General features: G+C 52.9%; 1 protein-coding gene across 5 annotated transcripts in view; it reads left to right on the top strand.

The window, feature by feature from the left end:
* Positions 1 to 16,406, top strand: part of IGSF21 (immunoglobin superfamily member 21) — a 271,189-nt gene extending 254,783 nt beyond the window's left edge. For all 5 annotated transcript variants that reach the window (XM_049706334.1, XM_004272461.2, XM_049706335.1 and 2 more), the window contains exons 5-10: positions 2,033 to 2,148; positions 4,731 to 5,205; positions 14,335 to 14,420; positions 14,832 to 15,024; positions 15,443 to 15,481; positions 16,176 to 16,406. In XM_049706334.1, the coding sequence (XP_049562291.1) occupies positions 2,033 to 2,148; positions 4,731 to 5,205; positions 14,335 to 14,420; positions 14,832 to 15,024; positions 15,443 to 15,481; positions 16,176 to 16,249 (983 nt within the window). In that variant the 3' untranslated portion in view covers positions 16,250 to 16,406. The remainder of the gene's footprint in view (positions 1 to 2,032; positions 2,149 to 4,730; positions 5,206 to 14,334; positions 14,421 to 14,831; positions 15,025 to 15,442; positions 15,482 to 16,175) is intronic.
* Positions 16,407 to 16,830: the final 424 nt, after the last annotated feature.

Raw genomic sequence — 16,830 nt, 5'->3', positions numbered from 1 at the left:
AAAATGGGAATAAATAAACCCATGTAGATGCATGGTGAGGATTAAATGAATTAACACACGTTAAGGGCTTAGAACAGCTCCTGGCTCCTAACTGTTGGTCATTGTTGGTTCTTGCCGTGGGATCCAGGCTTTCAGTGAGTCCTAGAAAACTTAGATGGCAGACTGTGACTTGTGGATAATTGAAGTGTTCTGGTGTGTTTTTCCCCTCTCGGAATTCCTTACCCCACTTCCCATCAGTTTCCTACCACCTCACACTTAATTACAGTTCTCCATCTATTGTTCTCCCATTGTTTCCCATTTGTTCTGCTTCCCTTGCGACAGCACATGGCGGCTGCCTGAGCGAATGAATGGTTCATACCTGGCTTCGTTTCACTAGACCTTAAAATAGAGTTGCCAGGCGTCTGTCACCCCCGCCAGACGGTGAGCTTCTCAACGAGTTGTATCCGTTTCATCACTGGGCGCCTGTGGTGAGCACCTGGCACCATGCCCGCACCTAGTAGGTGTCAGGAAATGTTTGTCGGATTTAATTAAACTTCACTGGAGTGAAAACCCCTTGCAGGAAGGAAAGGCCCACCCCTCTTCATTTTCTCTGTGTCCCCCACTGCACTTGACCTAAGGCTACAAGAAGCCAGAACTGACAGCCTTTCCTAAGCAAAGTTGTAAGGTTCTGGCTCCTGTCCTGCTGATGACAAGGAAGTTGCAGAAATAATCTCAAGAATCATAAGACTAGTGAGTTCCTAGCACGTGCTAAGCCCTTTCATATCGATCAGCGGGTTCATCCTTCAAATGCGTCTGCCAAGGATTAATCCCACTTAGCAAATCGGGAAACTGAGGCTCACAGTTTTGGTAACTTGCCCAAGGACATGGAGGTGGCGGTGACCTCCCTGGGACTTGGACCCAGGAGTGCCCAATGGCTCCACATTTGACCTCTCAATAACCCACGGTGCCTGGGAACACCTGCTTTGGCAAAACAGCCAGTAGTGGGCGGTGAGGAGAGCAGAAAGGGAAGCTGGTGGGAAGCGGGACCAATCAAAATAAGCCAACTTTGGGGGGAAAATAAAAAGAAAGAGGGAAGACTCTTGGCTCTAAATATCTCTCAAAGTCATCTGCTTCTCCCGCTCTGCCCTCACCACGGTCTAAGCGACCCATCTCGCTGGCTTAAACAGCGCTCTGTGTTTCCAGTCTCTTCAAAATGTAGCTCAGATCATATCTCTGCTGTTGCTTGAAGCCTTCTTCCTCCTGCTCTCAGGACAAAGAATAAAAACTCACAGCCAGCGGTGGGCTGGCAAACCTGCTCTCTGGGGGCCTGGGGTGGGGACGGCGGAAGGAAACAAACAAGAAAGCCCTGATTTGCAGTGGTGGCTGATTTCCATGGCGTAAAGATGCCCACCATGGCCTGTTTCGATCTAGCAGCAGTTTAAGAACTGGTTCACAAAATTCCCAGCAACGTCACAATCGGCTCTCAGGAGCTGGTAGGAACCAGCCACAGCACACCACTGCAAGCGGTGACCCACCAGCGGTGCCCTGCACATCTCCCCAGCCCCAGTGGGCACCACGTCCCCCCTCCTTGCCCTCCCACCACACAGCCTGCCTTCCATCCCCCCTGCCCTGAGCCAACTGTCATGAGGCCTTTGCACATGCTGTTCCCTCCACCTGCCACACTTGTCCTCTGCCTACTCTTGCGTCCTCAGGCACAGCACGGCGTCGCTTCCTCAGACTTGAGCGGGTCCCTTTACATCCTGTTATACCTCCTGGTATCTGATGCACTTAGCACAGTTGACCGTGTGATCACCTGATTCATGGCTGTCTTCCCCACCAGGCTGTAAGCCCCGTGAGGCAGGGCCTTGTCTGTATGCCCAGTAGGGACATCCTTCTCACTGTCATTGCTGCCAGTGGCACCGCCTGGAATTGTACAATATTTGTCCCCCACCCCAATGCCCAGTGTGGGACCTGGCCCATCCTAGGTAATCAGTGAACTCTTCCCGAACCTTCCAGTTAAGCGTTGGTCTTCCTGTGCTTCTCTTTTGAGTAGCTCCTCCCACCTCCATTGAGGTGGTGGCCGCTGACACACCAGCCCCCTTCAGCCGCTACCAAGCCCAGAACTTCACGCTGGTCTGCATCGTGTCGGGAGGGAAACCAGCGCCCACGGTGAGTACCTCTGGAGTCGTCCCTCCTCGTCCCTGCCGGGCCCCCCTCCTTCGTGGCCCGTCCAGCTGCCCCTGTCACCACAGCGCTCACTCTGCAGAACGAAGGATAGAGGCCACAGCTTGCATAAATTAACTCTGCCCCGTCTGCCTTGGTTTGACCCTGTCCACTCATCTGACCTACCCAGGCGCCCATATGCCTCTGTTGCTCCCAGCCCCCTGGTGCTGAGAACTCCCGCTTCTCCTGGACCCTGAAATCCTTGAACTGCACAGTGAGGGTGGTCTTCAGGGGAGCCCAGCCTCAAGCACACCCCTATCCCAGTTATTGAACAGGATGGAGACAGATGAGGCCCGGAGAAGGCAAGGGATGTAGAGAGAGTCAGCCACTGTGTTCTTGACAGAGCTGGGACTCAAGGTCATGTCCTCTAGCTCCAAGTCCACTGGGGAGGGTAGGAAGGAGGGAGGAAAAGGGGGAGGTGGGAAGCGGGGAGGAGGGGGAAATCCCTGTTTGGGCCAACTCCTTATTAGCCCCGCCCTAAGCGCTTTGAGGCCTGTCAGTGCAGCTCACGAGTTACTGTCATGGCCGCTCTAAGGGGCGGGGTGGGGGGAGGGGCTAGGATGGGAGAGCATGTGGGGGGCTGTCTTCTAGCCCCTAACGTCACATGCACCAAATGACCCTGAGCAAGGAGACCTGCCCTCTGCTCCTCAGGTTCTTTGAGGAGGTTTAGGTTGTGGGCAACATTATAGTTTTTCAGCATTTTTAGAAGCATCAGGACCTGTTTGGTCTGATTCAAATACACGGAAGCCCCATGTTGAAAACATTTAAAAGTGAAGGAAGGGCAAGTTGCCCTAATGGGTCCCTGAGGCACCTCTGTGGAACCCTGAGAGTTCCCTGAACCATATCGAGAACCTACGGGCTACTGCTCCCAAGGCCAAGTTTAACCTTATATGATACTTTGAGTCTTGACCTTGTGAGTTTCACACATCACTAGGGGTGGGGCTGGAGCCTTGGGCAGGGGGATTAGAGTTCAAGGTGGGGAGGCAGGGGCTCTCCTCCTTCCAGACCCTTGACTGTCTCACAGGCAGGATCCAGTGGGGTGACCTTGGGACCGGGCCAGCCCCACCCCAGGACCAGCTGTCCAGGACAGGACAGGAGTGGAGAGAACCAAGACAGGGCAGTAAGCAGGTGCTCAGAGGCACAGGGGGCAGTAGGCGGGGGTGCAGAGACGAGCCTTTGATGAAGCCCATCTCCCTCCACCTGCACCTTACAGTCCTGAGGACACAGAGGAAAAAGCAGCTTCAGAGCCAGCAACTGGCGAGAGAAGAGCGTGGTCCCAAGATTTCCCTTTGGAGCCCATAAAGACGTCTGCCCTCTCAAAAATGAGACAAGCTCGTCTTTTTCTCCAAAGAAAAACTCCTTTTCTGCAGGGCACAGAGAAAGTCTCCTCACCGCCCTGGGGCTGCAGGAAGACCCCCTCCTCCCTGAGCTGGCCATCTCCTGCCATTTAAGACACAGCAGTACAATATTCAAATATATATATGTAAAAAAATATATATATATCTGAAAGGTCCTCATCTCCCCACATTCCAGGCACCTTACGTTTGCCTGCGATATCAAAACTTGAAAGAATTCTTTGACATAAATTACAAACCTGCTTTTGAAGCACTTTTCAAAAAAGAAAGAAAGAAAGAAAAACCCCAAAGCAGGCTATTATGTGCATAAGAGATTCTTCGTTGGAGCTGTAAACTCTGACAGACTCTGCGCACCCCACGTTTCATTCGCCCCCCCCACCTGGTCCTCCTCCGCATCCTCCGGCTCCCTTTCCCCACTGGCACCAGCGTCCCCAGAGCTGCTTCCTGTCCTCCTCTCACCCTGTCTCCCATCGATTTATTTAAAAAAAATACACCCAATCCCCACAGGCCCCTGGCATATGTACCAAAATAAAAAGGCAGCAAATTAAATGAAATGCCGCCTCTCAAAACTCCAATTCCCTGTTGGCGGAGGAAGTGAGAATATGCGGCCTATTGCCTCATTCCGCACCTAGCGCCTTCCCACACGCACACCTGTTTCCTGTCTTCCTCTCCAAAACCTCCAGGATGTGCGCACACACACACAGATCCTTTCCTTCTCCTTCTGACATCTCACTTAATCTCTGGCGCTCTTCCACCTTCACTCTCACCCACCTGCTCTCCCCAGGTGGGCACGGACCACACCCTTGGAGCCCAGGGGGGCTGCCAAGGCCGTGTCCAGGGTGCCTTTTCCACGCACTGTTTCTAAGCGTCCCACAGCCTCATGAAGTAAGTGTTCTCATTCCCTTCATGAAGTAGGTGTTCTCAGTAAGGAAACTGAGGCTCAAAGAGGCTCACCAGCTCAGCCTCTGCCGCCAGAGCCTGCGTGTTCCCATTGAACCGAGCTGACTCAGAGCGCTTGGGGTGCTGGAGGGAGAGAGCGGTCCATCTGGAAGGCTACTAGGAGGAGGAGGCTCCTGAAGGATTGGACTCCTGTGGCCAGTTCCTCTGAGAGCCCACTGGGAGGTCCATGTCATTGGGGCAAAATCTTTTCCCACACCCTCCTTGCAATTTCAGGTTTATTTCAAACGAGATGGGGAGCCCATCGATGCAGTGCCCCTGTCAGAGCCGCCGGCTGCTAGCTCCGGCCCCCTCCAGGACAGCAGGCCCTTCCGCGGCCTGCTGCACCGTGACCTGGACGACACCAAGATGCAGAGGTCACTGTCCCTGCTGGACGCTGAGAGCCGGGGCGGGCATTCCTACACAGAGCGCCCCTCCCGCAGCCTGACCCCGGATCCCAGCATCCCCCTCCAGCCAACCACCGAGAACATCCCCGAGACGGTGGTGAGCCGCGAGTTCCCCCGCTGGGTCCATAGCTCCGAGCCCGTCTACTTCCTGAGCCACAGCCGTACGCCGGGCAGTGACGGCACCGTGGAGGTGCGCGCCCTGCTCACCTGGACGCTCAACCCGCAGATCGACAACGAAGCCCTCTTCAGCTGTGAGGTCACGCACCCGGCACTGTCGATGCCCATGCAGGCAGAGGTCACGCTGGGTGAGGCTCGACGGAAGCCACTCTGCAGGGCCCCTGCAGAGATGGGCGGTGGGGAGCCTTGGAAGAGGGCGGGCTGCCGGCCACCACGGAGATGGGAAGTTGGAGCGAGCCGGGGTCGGGGTTAGGCACGGAGGTCAGAGGCAGGCTATTTGGGAGGTTTGCTGAGCTGTGTTGGAGGACATAGGAAATTACAGGGAGGTCTGGGGAGTTTGGTCCAGCAGGATCAAGGATATGGAAGTCACAGAAGTTTTGCTAGATCAGTGTTAGAAACATGGGAGGTTTTCAAGATTGAAGATGGAACAGGACACTCCCAGGGAAGTTTGCTGGGTGAGTGAAGAAGACACAGGAGTTGGGACTCATAAGGGAGAGTTGCTGAGTCAGGTCAGGAAACGTCCAGGGAAGGATGGGAACATAGGAGGTGACAAAGGGGTTTTCTCGATTGAAATAAGAGACCCTTGAGTGCAGGGACAGTTACTAGGTAAGGATCATGAGTGTGGCAGGTCGGAAGCTTGTCGGATTAGGGTCAGGAATACTGAAGGTAGTTTTGCCAGCTTGGGGTAGGGAACGTATAGGACGTGGGAGGATACTGCTCTCGCTTACACTTTTAAGTACAATGGAAACCCTGTCATCTGCAGGGATGTGGGACGTGGGCGCAACCAGGAAACTGGATACCCAGGGATAGCTCAGCCTGAGAATTCAATCCCCATCTGGGGCCTGCTTCCTCTTCCCACAGAGCACCAAGTCTGTATGTCCCCAGAGCAGATCCTTGTTTCCCCTTGTACATCTCCTCCCAGCTGAGTAAAGGCAGGGAGACGGGACATGTGGAACCTTCTCTACTAGAAATATGAGGCTCTCAGAGCCAGGATTTGTATTGACTGGGGTGGGGTGGGGCAGGGAGCTGGGCACACTGACCCAGTACTGGCCCTCTTTGCCCACAACCCTCTGGACCTTGGTTTTCGGTACCCAGCAGCTGAACCCAGAGCCCAAGATGCCAGGGCTTGTCCCCTGCCTCTCCTGCAGTGGTGAAGAGCTGCATGGAAACATCTACAGCCCCTAACCGAGGCCCCTCATGACTGAGGACAGATAGCAATGACTGACGAGGGTTGAGACCCCAGCCTGTGCCTGGGGGTCCAAAGGCCGTCTCTGTTTTTAGCGAGTCCACCAGAAAACCCTGCACCAAACACCAAGAAAAGGATTTCATGTACATATAACACCTACTCTGTGCCAGGAACATATGCAAGGATTCTCTCATTCACTCCTCACAAGCAGTTTACCATGCAGTCCCATTTTACAGGTGAGCAAAACTGAGGCTCAGTTTGGTGGGGTCCCTTTCTCTGAGTCACCAACTTGTAAGTAGCAGAGCTGGGATTTCCAGCCGGGTCTGTTGGTGCCTTCTCCAATTCCCCTATGCCAACCACTGAACTTACCAGCCCCAGGACTGGGCACCCTTGCTGGCTATGGGGTTAGTTGTCTGAAGTCTGATTAAAATGGCCCTTTGATTCCCACAGGCCACTTGCCCACACAGAAAATAATAATAAGGGCTAACATTTACTGAACACCTACTATATACCATGGACCGTTGCTTTTCTCATATGAACACAATTAGTAACCCAGTTACCCAATTGGTAATCCTCATGGTCACTCAATGAGGTCAGCGTTATTAGTATCCTCTATCACAGACGAGGCAACTGAGGTGCAGGGAGGTTAAGTAAGTTGCGCAAGGTAAGTGGGGGAGGGTTCAAAGGCAGGCAGTGTGGCCCCAGTGTCTTGCCCTTAGCCTCCACTCACTGTGCTGCCTCAGGGCATCTGTTGTCATGGTGCCTGCCCCCTGAGTACCATTTGCTCATCATGCCATAGAAACTTCACAAGCACCCCTTACGGCCAGGCCCTGTGCCAGGCGCTGGGATTATCCCCACGCAGAGCCTGTCCAGATCCCTCTCTCAGCCTTCCCACCTTGCCAGAACTCCCGCCCCCAGTTTCTCTGAACCCTCCATTCTTCCCAGAGTTCCTTCTTGCATTTGAACCTCCCTGTCCCCAAGATACAGTCTGCTTCCAGGCTGGGAGGCAGAGCAGCCTCGACCCTTCAACGGGATGCCTTGCCCATGAAAGCCGCCCCCAGCCTCTCTTGCCCAAGGCTTGACTTCCCACGGGAGGGCTTCCCTGTCCCACCCCCACAGAGAATGAGAAAGACGAGACCAGACAAGGACTTCCGAGCAGCTGGAAAGGTGAGCTTGCAGTTCACATCTCCCAGTGATGGACGGGGTGCTGCCACTGGCTTGTTCCACCCCCTTCCCACCCCCTATCCCAAGCCATAGTAAAGCACTTGCCTGCCCTGTCCCAGATTCCAGATGGTTCCCTTGACCGGAGCCACCTGGTGTGCACCCCCAACCTCCATCATCAGAGCAAGAGAAAGGCCCACTCACAGGCAGTGGGCATGACAGATATGTGTGTGCCCACGGGGAACTGGGGGACACAGCAGGGCCACCCAGGCGAAGGGGCCAAATTGGGTGGGTGAGTGAAGAGACCCCCAGGCTGGCTTCCCGTCTTACCGCAGCTGCTGTCAGTTGGTGAGGTCTCAAGCCTCTTAGGTCTCTGAGCCTTGTTCTCTGACCTGCTGAGTGGGGGAATAATAGTAACCTCATAAATGTTTGGCACATGTGATGGCAGCCAGGCTGTATGCAAGATGCTTTTCTCCAAGATCTCCTTGCAGTGACCCTATCAGGCAGCGGAGAGACGCCATCATTATCCCCATTTTATAAGTAAGGGAACCCAAGCTTAGAGCAACTCTCCTCAGGTCACCCAGCCAGGTCTGACCCCAGAGCCCATGCTCCTAACCACTGAGCTCTACTGCCCATCCGGTGAGGCTGTGGTGAGGACCCATGGAGCCAGTGGGTGTAGCTGGTGGAGAGTGGTGTGAACCAGAGGGGTCCTGAGTGAGTGCTTACCCTTCACACAATCAAGGCACCCTGTACTCTGGCCATGGGGGTGAGACAGAGGGCTGCATGAGATGACCCCGGGGCACAGAATCCAGTCATCTGGTCAGGACTTTAAAAGTTAGGCCAGCAAGGGTTGAGGCATGCCTCTCTGTGATGACCCTTTGCTTCTTCTGTTCCCGCGGCCAGGGATGCCCTCCCCAGCTCAGATGCCACTGCCCCTAAGAAGACAGACACCTGGTGGTCCTAGAGCCCATCTCAGTAGATAGCAACTACATTCTTCCCATTGATCAAGCCAGAACCCTTGGAGTCACCCACTTTCCCCCTCTTCTCTCCTACCCAATAGCCAAGCCATCCTTAAGCCCTGGCAGCTCAACCTCAGAATATATCCCACATCTACCCTGTCTCATGGTTTCCTCTCCGACCACCCCATCTAAGCACCGGCAGTTCACACTGGATTATTACAGTAGCCCCCAAACTGGCCTTTCTGCTTCCACTTATGTGCATTTCTGTTCTCCACTCTGATTGATCTAAAATATAAATCCACATACACACCCACCGAAAACCCTCCAATGGTAGACAGATTGATAGAACAAAAAAAGAGCCCAGAAATAGACCCACATATAGTCAGTTGATTTTTGATAAAGGTCCCTAGGCTGTTCGATGGGAAAAGAGAATGCTTCTTAATACATGGCCCCAGAACTACTGGACACACTTAAGGAGGAAATGAACCTGACCTCTACCACACACACACACACACACACACACACACACACACACACACAAGAATTAACCTGAGATGAATCCCAGACCTCAATGTAAAACCCAGCATCATAAAACTTCTAGGGCAAAACACAGGACTATATCTTTGTGACATTGAGGTAGGCAAGGATTTCTTAAAGAGTCACAAAAAGCACTAAATGCAAATTTGAAAATTGGTGAATTGGACTTAATCAAAATCCAAATCTTCTGCTCCTAAGAAGATACTTTTAAGAAAGTGAAATGTGGCGAAATGGAAAAGCAAACTACAAACTGAGAGAAAATACTCTCAGTACAGATATATGATGAGGGATTTGTATCCAAAATATATAAGGAACTACTGCAGATCAATAATGATAACTCAGATTTTAAAGAGAGGATATACAAGTGGCTAATCAGCATATAAAAATATATACATCATTAGGGAAATGAAGACTAAAACCTCAGTGAGATACCATTTCACAACTACTAAAATGCCTAACATGGGAAAGACGGACAACACCAAATGTTGGCAAGGTCGTAGAACAATAAGAACCCTCATACAGGACTGGGAGTATAAAACAGTACTACTGCTTTGGAAAGCTAGTAGTTTCTTACAAAGATAAAAATACCCCTCCCTACTCTATGACCCAGCAATTTCACTCCTAAGTATCTACCCAAGAGAAATGAAAACATACGTCCACAAAGACCTGAATGCTCACAGCAACTTTACGCATAACAACAACAACAACAACTGTAAAAAACCCAAATGTCCGTAACTAGGAAAATGGATGAACAAATCTGTGATATATTCATATAATGAACCACTTCTCATCAATACAGTTGAATGAACTCCTAATACACAACATGGACGAAGCTCAGAGACATTGTGCTGAGTGAGAGTCGTCAGGCAGAAGAGTACAAACTGCACGATTCCATTTATATGAACTCCTAGAACATGGAGCACACCTCTGAGGATAGAAAGTGGAACAGTGTTTACCTATGGAGGGTGGAAATTGACTGGAAGGAGGCATCAGGGGATCTTTGGAGGGATGGAAATGTTCTCGAATTTGGCTGGGATAGTGGTGACACAGATGTTCACATTTATGAAGATTTGTCAAATTGTGTTCTTAAGAACAGTGCCTTTCCCTTATGTGAGTTTCCTCACAATTTAAAAATATATGAAAGTCAGAACAGAACAAAATAATCCTCTAGACCGCCATCACATCTAAAATTACATTCCCACAGTGCTCATCTTTCACACTCGTCTCTGTTACATCTGCTCCAGCCACAGGGTTCTCCTTACTCTTCCTTGAATATGCCCAGCTCAGACCCACCTCTGTGACTTGGCACTGTCCTTCCTTTCCGCCTAGATTAATCTTACCCCAGGTATCCTCAATCCCTCCTTCATCAGATCTCTGCTCAAATCTTCTACTCAGAGGCTCCTTCCCTGAACACCCTATTTCAGCCTCCTCCTCCTGGCCCCATCAATTCCTTACTTCGCTTTGCTTTCTGGCATTGCGTTTATCTCCACGTGCAAGTATATGATATACTTTCTTATTGCCTGGATCTTCCACTAGAACTTAAGTTGCACGTGGGCAGGGTCTTTACCTGCCTTGTTCACATGGTACAGGGCTCAGCACAATCTGTAACGTATGACTTAATAAACACTTCCCTAATAATCAATTACTTAATACTTTTCTGGGTTGTTGTGAAGATTAAACAAGGCGTGCATACAAAGTGCTTAGCATAGTGACAGAGTAAGTACTCAGTAAATATAAGCTACTGTTGTTACTCATTATTGTATCCCCAACATTGCCCTGCATAGTGATCGACACAGATTAGGCATAAAGAACTAGATGGTTCGAGTAGATGAATGAATGGGTGTGTGAGTGGATTAGTAGGTTTATGGGTAGGTATATGGATGTTACGGTGGAGGGATGAATAATATGATGGAGTGATAGATGAATGGATAGAACAAATGCTTGGATGGATGGATGAACGATATGATGGAGGGATGAATAATATGATAGAGTGATGGATGGATGGATAGCATGAATGCTTGGTTGGATGAACGAATGGACGCATGGATGCGTGGATGGATGAATAAGTGGGTGGATGAGTGGGTGAGTGGTTGTCTTATTGAACACCTAGAATTCCTGTGGTGGGGCGCCTAGAGGAGCTTTCCGTGAGATTTCACAAGGCTCTCCTTGCAGCAAAATGCTAAGGAGAGTAAAGAGAGCAGTTATATAATCAGGACTTTTTGTACGCCCCTGAACAGATGCACACCACTTCACATTTCACATTTCCATCTCATATCTCTCCCCCATTGTCATTTTCAGAGCAACTCCTCAAATAGTAGGATAGCAGTCTATTCTCCCCATTTACAGGTGAGAAAATTGAGGCCCAACAAGTTGGATTGACTCATCCAAGTCACGTAACTGGAGAGTAGAAGACAGGCCTCAATCCTGGGTCTCCTGACTCCCACTCTTTTCCATATGTCCAGGGGTTGAGGGGAGGGAAGTCCCAGGGGCTGAGAACCTTCCTTCAGGTACCTTCAGTGATGTGTTCTAGGGGCAGGAGAGAGGGGCCAGGACTTGACCACCGGGAGCTGCTAGTGGGTGTCAGCATGTGGTGGAAGCGTGTGGGTGACATCAGCTGGCCCGGCTTCCAGAAGCATCTTGATGCAGCAGTGAGGGCAGGAGTCAGAGGGGCCACCTGCCACCAAGGCTCTTGCCAGTCGGCAGCTGCCAGGATCGAGCTTGGAAGAGTGAGGGCAAAGCAGACCCCTTGCCTACCCACCCTTTGCCTCTCGGGGTCAGCTCCACACAGGAGCCTCTGCACCTGGCAGCTCAGGGCAGCGGGGGAGGGGTCTGGCTGCCCACGTGGAAGAAGGCATCCAGCTTTCCCCCTCCTCCACCCCTGGGTTCCAAGCTTCGCTCTAAAGACCTGTGCAACTTCAGGTCCCGCCCCTGCCACTTCTTTGCTGTGTGACCTCGGGCAAGCCACTGCCCTCCTGGGAGCCAGTTTTACGGCCTGCAAAATGGGTTTCATGGCAACCTGCCTCGTAAACACCAAGATGGGTGAGACAGTCCTAGAATGACGTCTAGCACACGTCAGGCACCTGATAAATGTGAGTTCCCTCCCCTTGGGGCCAGGAGGCCCAGGCGCGGCCCGAAGGGGGTGGGCGGGGTCTTTAGGAACCCAGGCAGTTAGGAATCTGACCCAGGAGAGGAAGTTGTCCGCCCTGGTTCTCCTGCTCACGCTTCCCCGGGACAGGGATGCCCTTCCACGCCCCCTGCTGGCTGCAGCAGGACAGTGCCATCCCGGCAGGACGAGAAGAGGAGACTGAATGACGCAGGGCCAGACCAGCCTATGCAGCGCTTCTCACCTGCAAGGGGACCTTGACAGCACTTGAATGTTCATTAAAAAGACGAGAAAGTTACTTGACTTCCCCAAGCCTTCATTGCCTTATGGGGACAATCTCGAGAGGTTGGAAGTGTAAATGAGGTCGTGCATAAAGCACATCACAGAGCGCAAGGCACTTAGGATGCTGTGGACAAATGTTAGCCCTTAAACCCACCATCTCCCGATACTCCTAACAACCCAGTGTGGTGGGTGGACAAGGGTTGCCTTGGCTGTTCCCACCCTGTGTTTGGGGAAAGCCAGGGAAAGTGACTGGTCCAGGGGCACACAGACTAGACTCCTTTCTTACGTGGGTGGACGCAGCAGCGGAAGCTGCCTGCACCTTCCCTGCCATTCCCTCCCTCTCACAGGCCTGGCTTTCCCTGCTGATGCCTCCCTCCGCCCCACACGGCCCTTCAGGTGTCTTGCTCGTGGTTTAATTAATAGTCCTTTGGTTTCATGAATGAAATTGGTTGGCAGTGCCTAGGAAATCACCCACATCTGCCAGCTGCTCTGATTTCTGCTCTGACAGCTCTGAGTGGGAAGGAGAGGCTCGGGTAGCAGGTGGGGCAGATGAGGAGAACCCAGGCCAGCCCCAGGGCCTGGGGACAAAGCTTTTCTCCTGCTGCCACCCCTGGAAGATGTCCAAGGAGAGTGGCACAGAGCATGGCACTCTGATCAAAACCCTATCGCTTCCCCCTGGCCCAGGGAGCTCTATGGGGTCTGGCCCAGTCCCCACCCCCATCACCCCTGACCTTCCACCTCAGCGCCATGTCCTGGCTGTTCCCTCCACCTGGAACCCTTTTCAGGAGCTTCATCTCAGCTGAAATGTCAGCTCGTTGGAAGAGACACTCAGACCATCACTCCCCACTTGTCCAATTCTCCACACAGTGCCATGGCTCTCCAGTAGTTTCTTATTCACGTACTTATTTGTGTGTCAAATGTCTCCCCAACTAAAGTGTAAGCTCTGTGTCGGCAGGCACGCGTCTCCATCACCACTGCGTCCCCAGCCCTGCCCCAAAGCCTGCCACACAGTTGGCTCAATGATTACTTGTTAAATGAATGAATGAGTGATGAATGGACCTGGCAGAAAGAAGCCTGGCGCAAACGTCATGGGACAAGAGAAACTGGCTCTTTGGGTGACCTTGGATAAGCCTCTTCGTTACCCCTGGGCCTGTTTCCCAATCTGAAACCTGAGAGATTGGACTTAGTGATCCCAGTGGCTCTTCCATCCCCGATGTGCTCTGGTTCATAGGAGAGCAGCACCCTTGGGCATCTTGTCTCCCAAGTTCAGAGAAGTTAAGCCACTTAAAAGAAGTGAAAGAAGTGATACAAGCAGGTGAGGAAGAGAGGCCGGAAGGGCACAGGCCAGGCCCAGGGAGGGAGATGGTTACCCCCACATTTTGCCACCTTCCACTCACCTCCAACCCAGAGATTCCAGAAAAACCCCACGGGGCATATTAACCTGGTAGAAGGCTCTCTGGAGCAGGGGTAATGAGACCAGAAATTTCATCCCAGTTCTTCACTGTGTGAACTTTGACAAGTTACTTCCCCTCTCTGAGCCTCAGTTAACTCAGCTATACAATGGGGATGATAAAGGCAGGAGCGCATCTCACAAGGGTTTGGTGTAGGTGGGAGTGTGGGTGTTCTGAGCAGGGCTGGGCGCTGGAGCAGGGTTCTCCCTGTTATAGCAGCTGAGTCGTCTCCCAGGTGGCACCCCCCTTGGGTGTCCCTGACTCCACTGTGCCCTGGGCTTCTCCGATCTGACCCCTTGTTACACCAGTTTGTGCTCGTCTTTTGACCCCACTGAGAGTGAACCCCACGAGGACAGGGACTGTGCTCTGTACGCCGTTAAATCCCCAGGTCCCAGCGAGGGCTCGGGAAACGTGTATGAATGAATGCAGGCATGAACGTGTATGAATGAATGCAGGCATGAATGAATGATCCGGATGGGAACTTTCTCTTCCGTTCCGCCAGCACCTCTTTTCTTTGCTTAGTCTCCTCTCCCCGCACACACACACACCTCTCTGACCTGGCCTTCCTCTCCCTGTAGTTGCCCCCAAAGGACCCCAAATCATGATGACGCCCAGCAGAGCCCGGGTCGGGGACACAGTGAGGATTCTGGTCCATGGATTTCAGGTCAGCCTCTCTCTGAGCATCTGCAAGGGTGGCGGGCGGTCATCAGGCACCAACGGGGCACGAGCATTCCTGGCGGCATGCTCTGAGACCCTCCCCTTGACCTCCAGCACGGCCAGCTGGTCCGAGTCTCCTAATCTGTGTCACGGCAGAATTGGCTTCCACGAGGAATGGCATGGGGTGCACGCATGGATGTGCTCGCCCACCTGCAACTTAGAGCAGACATGGCACATGGATCTTGACATTCCTTCCAGCCCTAGAGTCCTTTCCTTCCTGGGGTCTGGGCAGCCAGTCCCAACCCATCCGATGAAGATGTGTTAATACCCACCCTGGCCAGGCCATGCCTCTGGCCCCTTCCTGCTCCGGCAGAATGGTTCCTCCTGTGACCCGACTCTCTCCTGCTCTGGCCAACAGAACGAAGTCTTCCCAGAGCCCATGTTCACATGGACGCGGGTTGGGAGCCGCCTCCTGGACGGCAGCGCTGAGTTTGACGGGAAGGAGCTGGTGCTGGAGCGGGTTCCCGCTGAGCTCAACGGCTCCATGTACCGCTGCACGGCCCAGAACCCTCTGGGCTCCACCGACACACACACCCGGCTCATCGTGTTTGGTACGCTGCGCCCAACTAGCGGATCGGGAGGGCTACCCGGGGAGGCCCCTGGTTGGAGCTTTCCCAAGGAGGAGGGAGCAGTAGGGGCCCAAGTCCCATAAATTTGCCCTAAGAGGGTGCCCCACAGGGAAGCACTACAGTTCAGTGGTTAAAACCATAACAGCTTTGGAGCTAGAGAACCCTGAGTTCAAATCCCAGACCCACCACTTAGCAGCTGGGCAACGCTGGGCAAACTGTTTCCTCTCCCTCAGTTTTTCCATCTGTAGAATGGGGCTGATACCGCTCAGCCCGCAGAGGCCGTGTGGCTGCCCTGAGAGGGTGCACATGACACCACACAGCGGGTGCTGGATGAGGGGCTTCCTTCGCCAAGTTCCAAATGCCATCCACGCTCTAGTTCTCTTTCTGTTCTTCCCAACAGAAAACCCAAATATCCCAAAAGGAACGGAGGACTCCAATGGTAAGTCTCCACTCTCAGAGCTTCTAGCTTAAAAGCTCTGGTCCCCCAAACGGCCCCTTTGTATGACCTTGCCCCTCCCTCATGCCGTAGGCACATAATTGACCTCTAGTTGGGCCGAGTCTGAGTCAAAGGTCAGGACTGGGCACTAAAGCCATTAAGCACCCCTAAGCAGCCGGCAGGGAGTTCGAGGGACAAAGTCTCCCTCAGAGAGCTCGGCTGCCGTGGTCCCAAGAAGATGTGTCTAGCGCTGACCGTGGGGTTGTGATCCGGGGCCCTTGACCACTTCATAGGATGGTGGGGCCCTTTATACTGCCCTCCCTCAGCTGCCCCCGAGCTGGGCACCACCCCATGGGACACAGACACTCCCCCCAGGCCTGCCAGCCCTCCCTTTCCCACAGTGAGCCAATCTCACAGTGCATGATGGAGGCCCCCACGCCTAGTCCCCACTGCAGTGTGCTGACGGCCACCGGGGAGCCTGACCTCCACCCAGCAGGCCTGGGACAGGGAAGAGGTCACGCACAACCAGGTGGGACAGATAGCAGAGCTAGGACTTGAACCCAGCCCATCCTAACACTGAAGTCCAGACTCTTGGCTGGGGCCCTTCAAAGCTCTGCGGTCCCCAGGCTCCACACACCTGTGCCCCCCAGAAAGCAAAGCGGGTGGGTCACAGGCCCTGACGCTGCTCCCTGCACAGGCTCCACGTCTGGCCCTGCTGGCATCCGGCTCACCTTGGTGCTCGCCCTGACAGTGGTCCTGGAGCTGACGTGAAGGCTCAGCCCTGCTCCCTCCATTCCATCTGGCACTGACATCTCTGCAATTGGTTTTCATTTCTTTTCTAAACTACTTCCAGTCTTGTTCTTAGTCTCTTTCTGTCCATGTCTTGGCTTCTTTGGTCAGTTTAATTAAAACAGAACATTTTTCCCCACCTCGGTCTATGGCTCTGTATTCTTCCTGGTCTATAGCAGCAACTGGGCACCTCCGGACATGCAACCTCGGGACAGGCACTGAGGGGGATGATGAAGGACATGGAGGGCATGCTCTTCCCTGGAGGAGGGGTGGAGGGGCAGCTCCTTGTTTCACACAAATCCAGTTGTGGGAAGTGGCCAGAGACTCTACTCAGGAAATTCAAGTTCCCTCAGGGCCAAGTGTAACAGTCAGCTCTTGCCACAATAATGCTGCATAACAAAGGGACCCAAATCACAGTGGCAGGCAACAACAAGTATTTATGATTGTGTTTACGTTTAGGACAAAGTGGTTCAGCTGATATAGTCTGGACTCACTTGGGCAGCTCTGCTTCAGGCAACAGGTTATCTGGGCTGAATTCCAGCAGATGGGTTGGGCACAGGTCT

Source organism: Orcinus orca, chromosome 1 (genome assembly GCF_937001465.1).
Source record: "Orcinus orca chromosome 1, mOrcOrc1.1, whole genome shotgun sequence".
Classification (NCBI taxonomy): domain Eukaryota; kingdom Metazoa; phylum Chordata; class Mammalia; order Artiodactyla; family Delphinidae; genus Orcinus; species Orcinus orca.
Note: the sequence above shows the minus strand (reverse complement) of the source record. Positions and strands in the feature narration are given on the sequence as shown.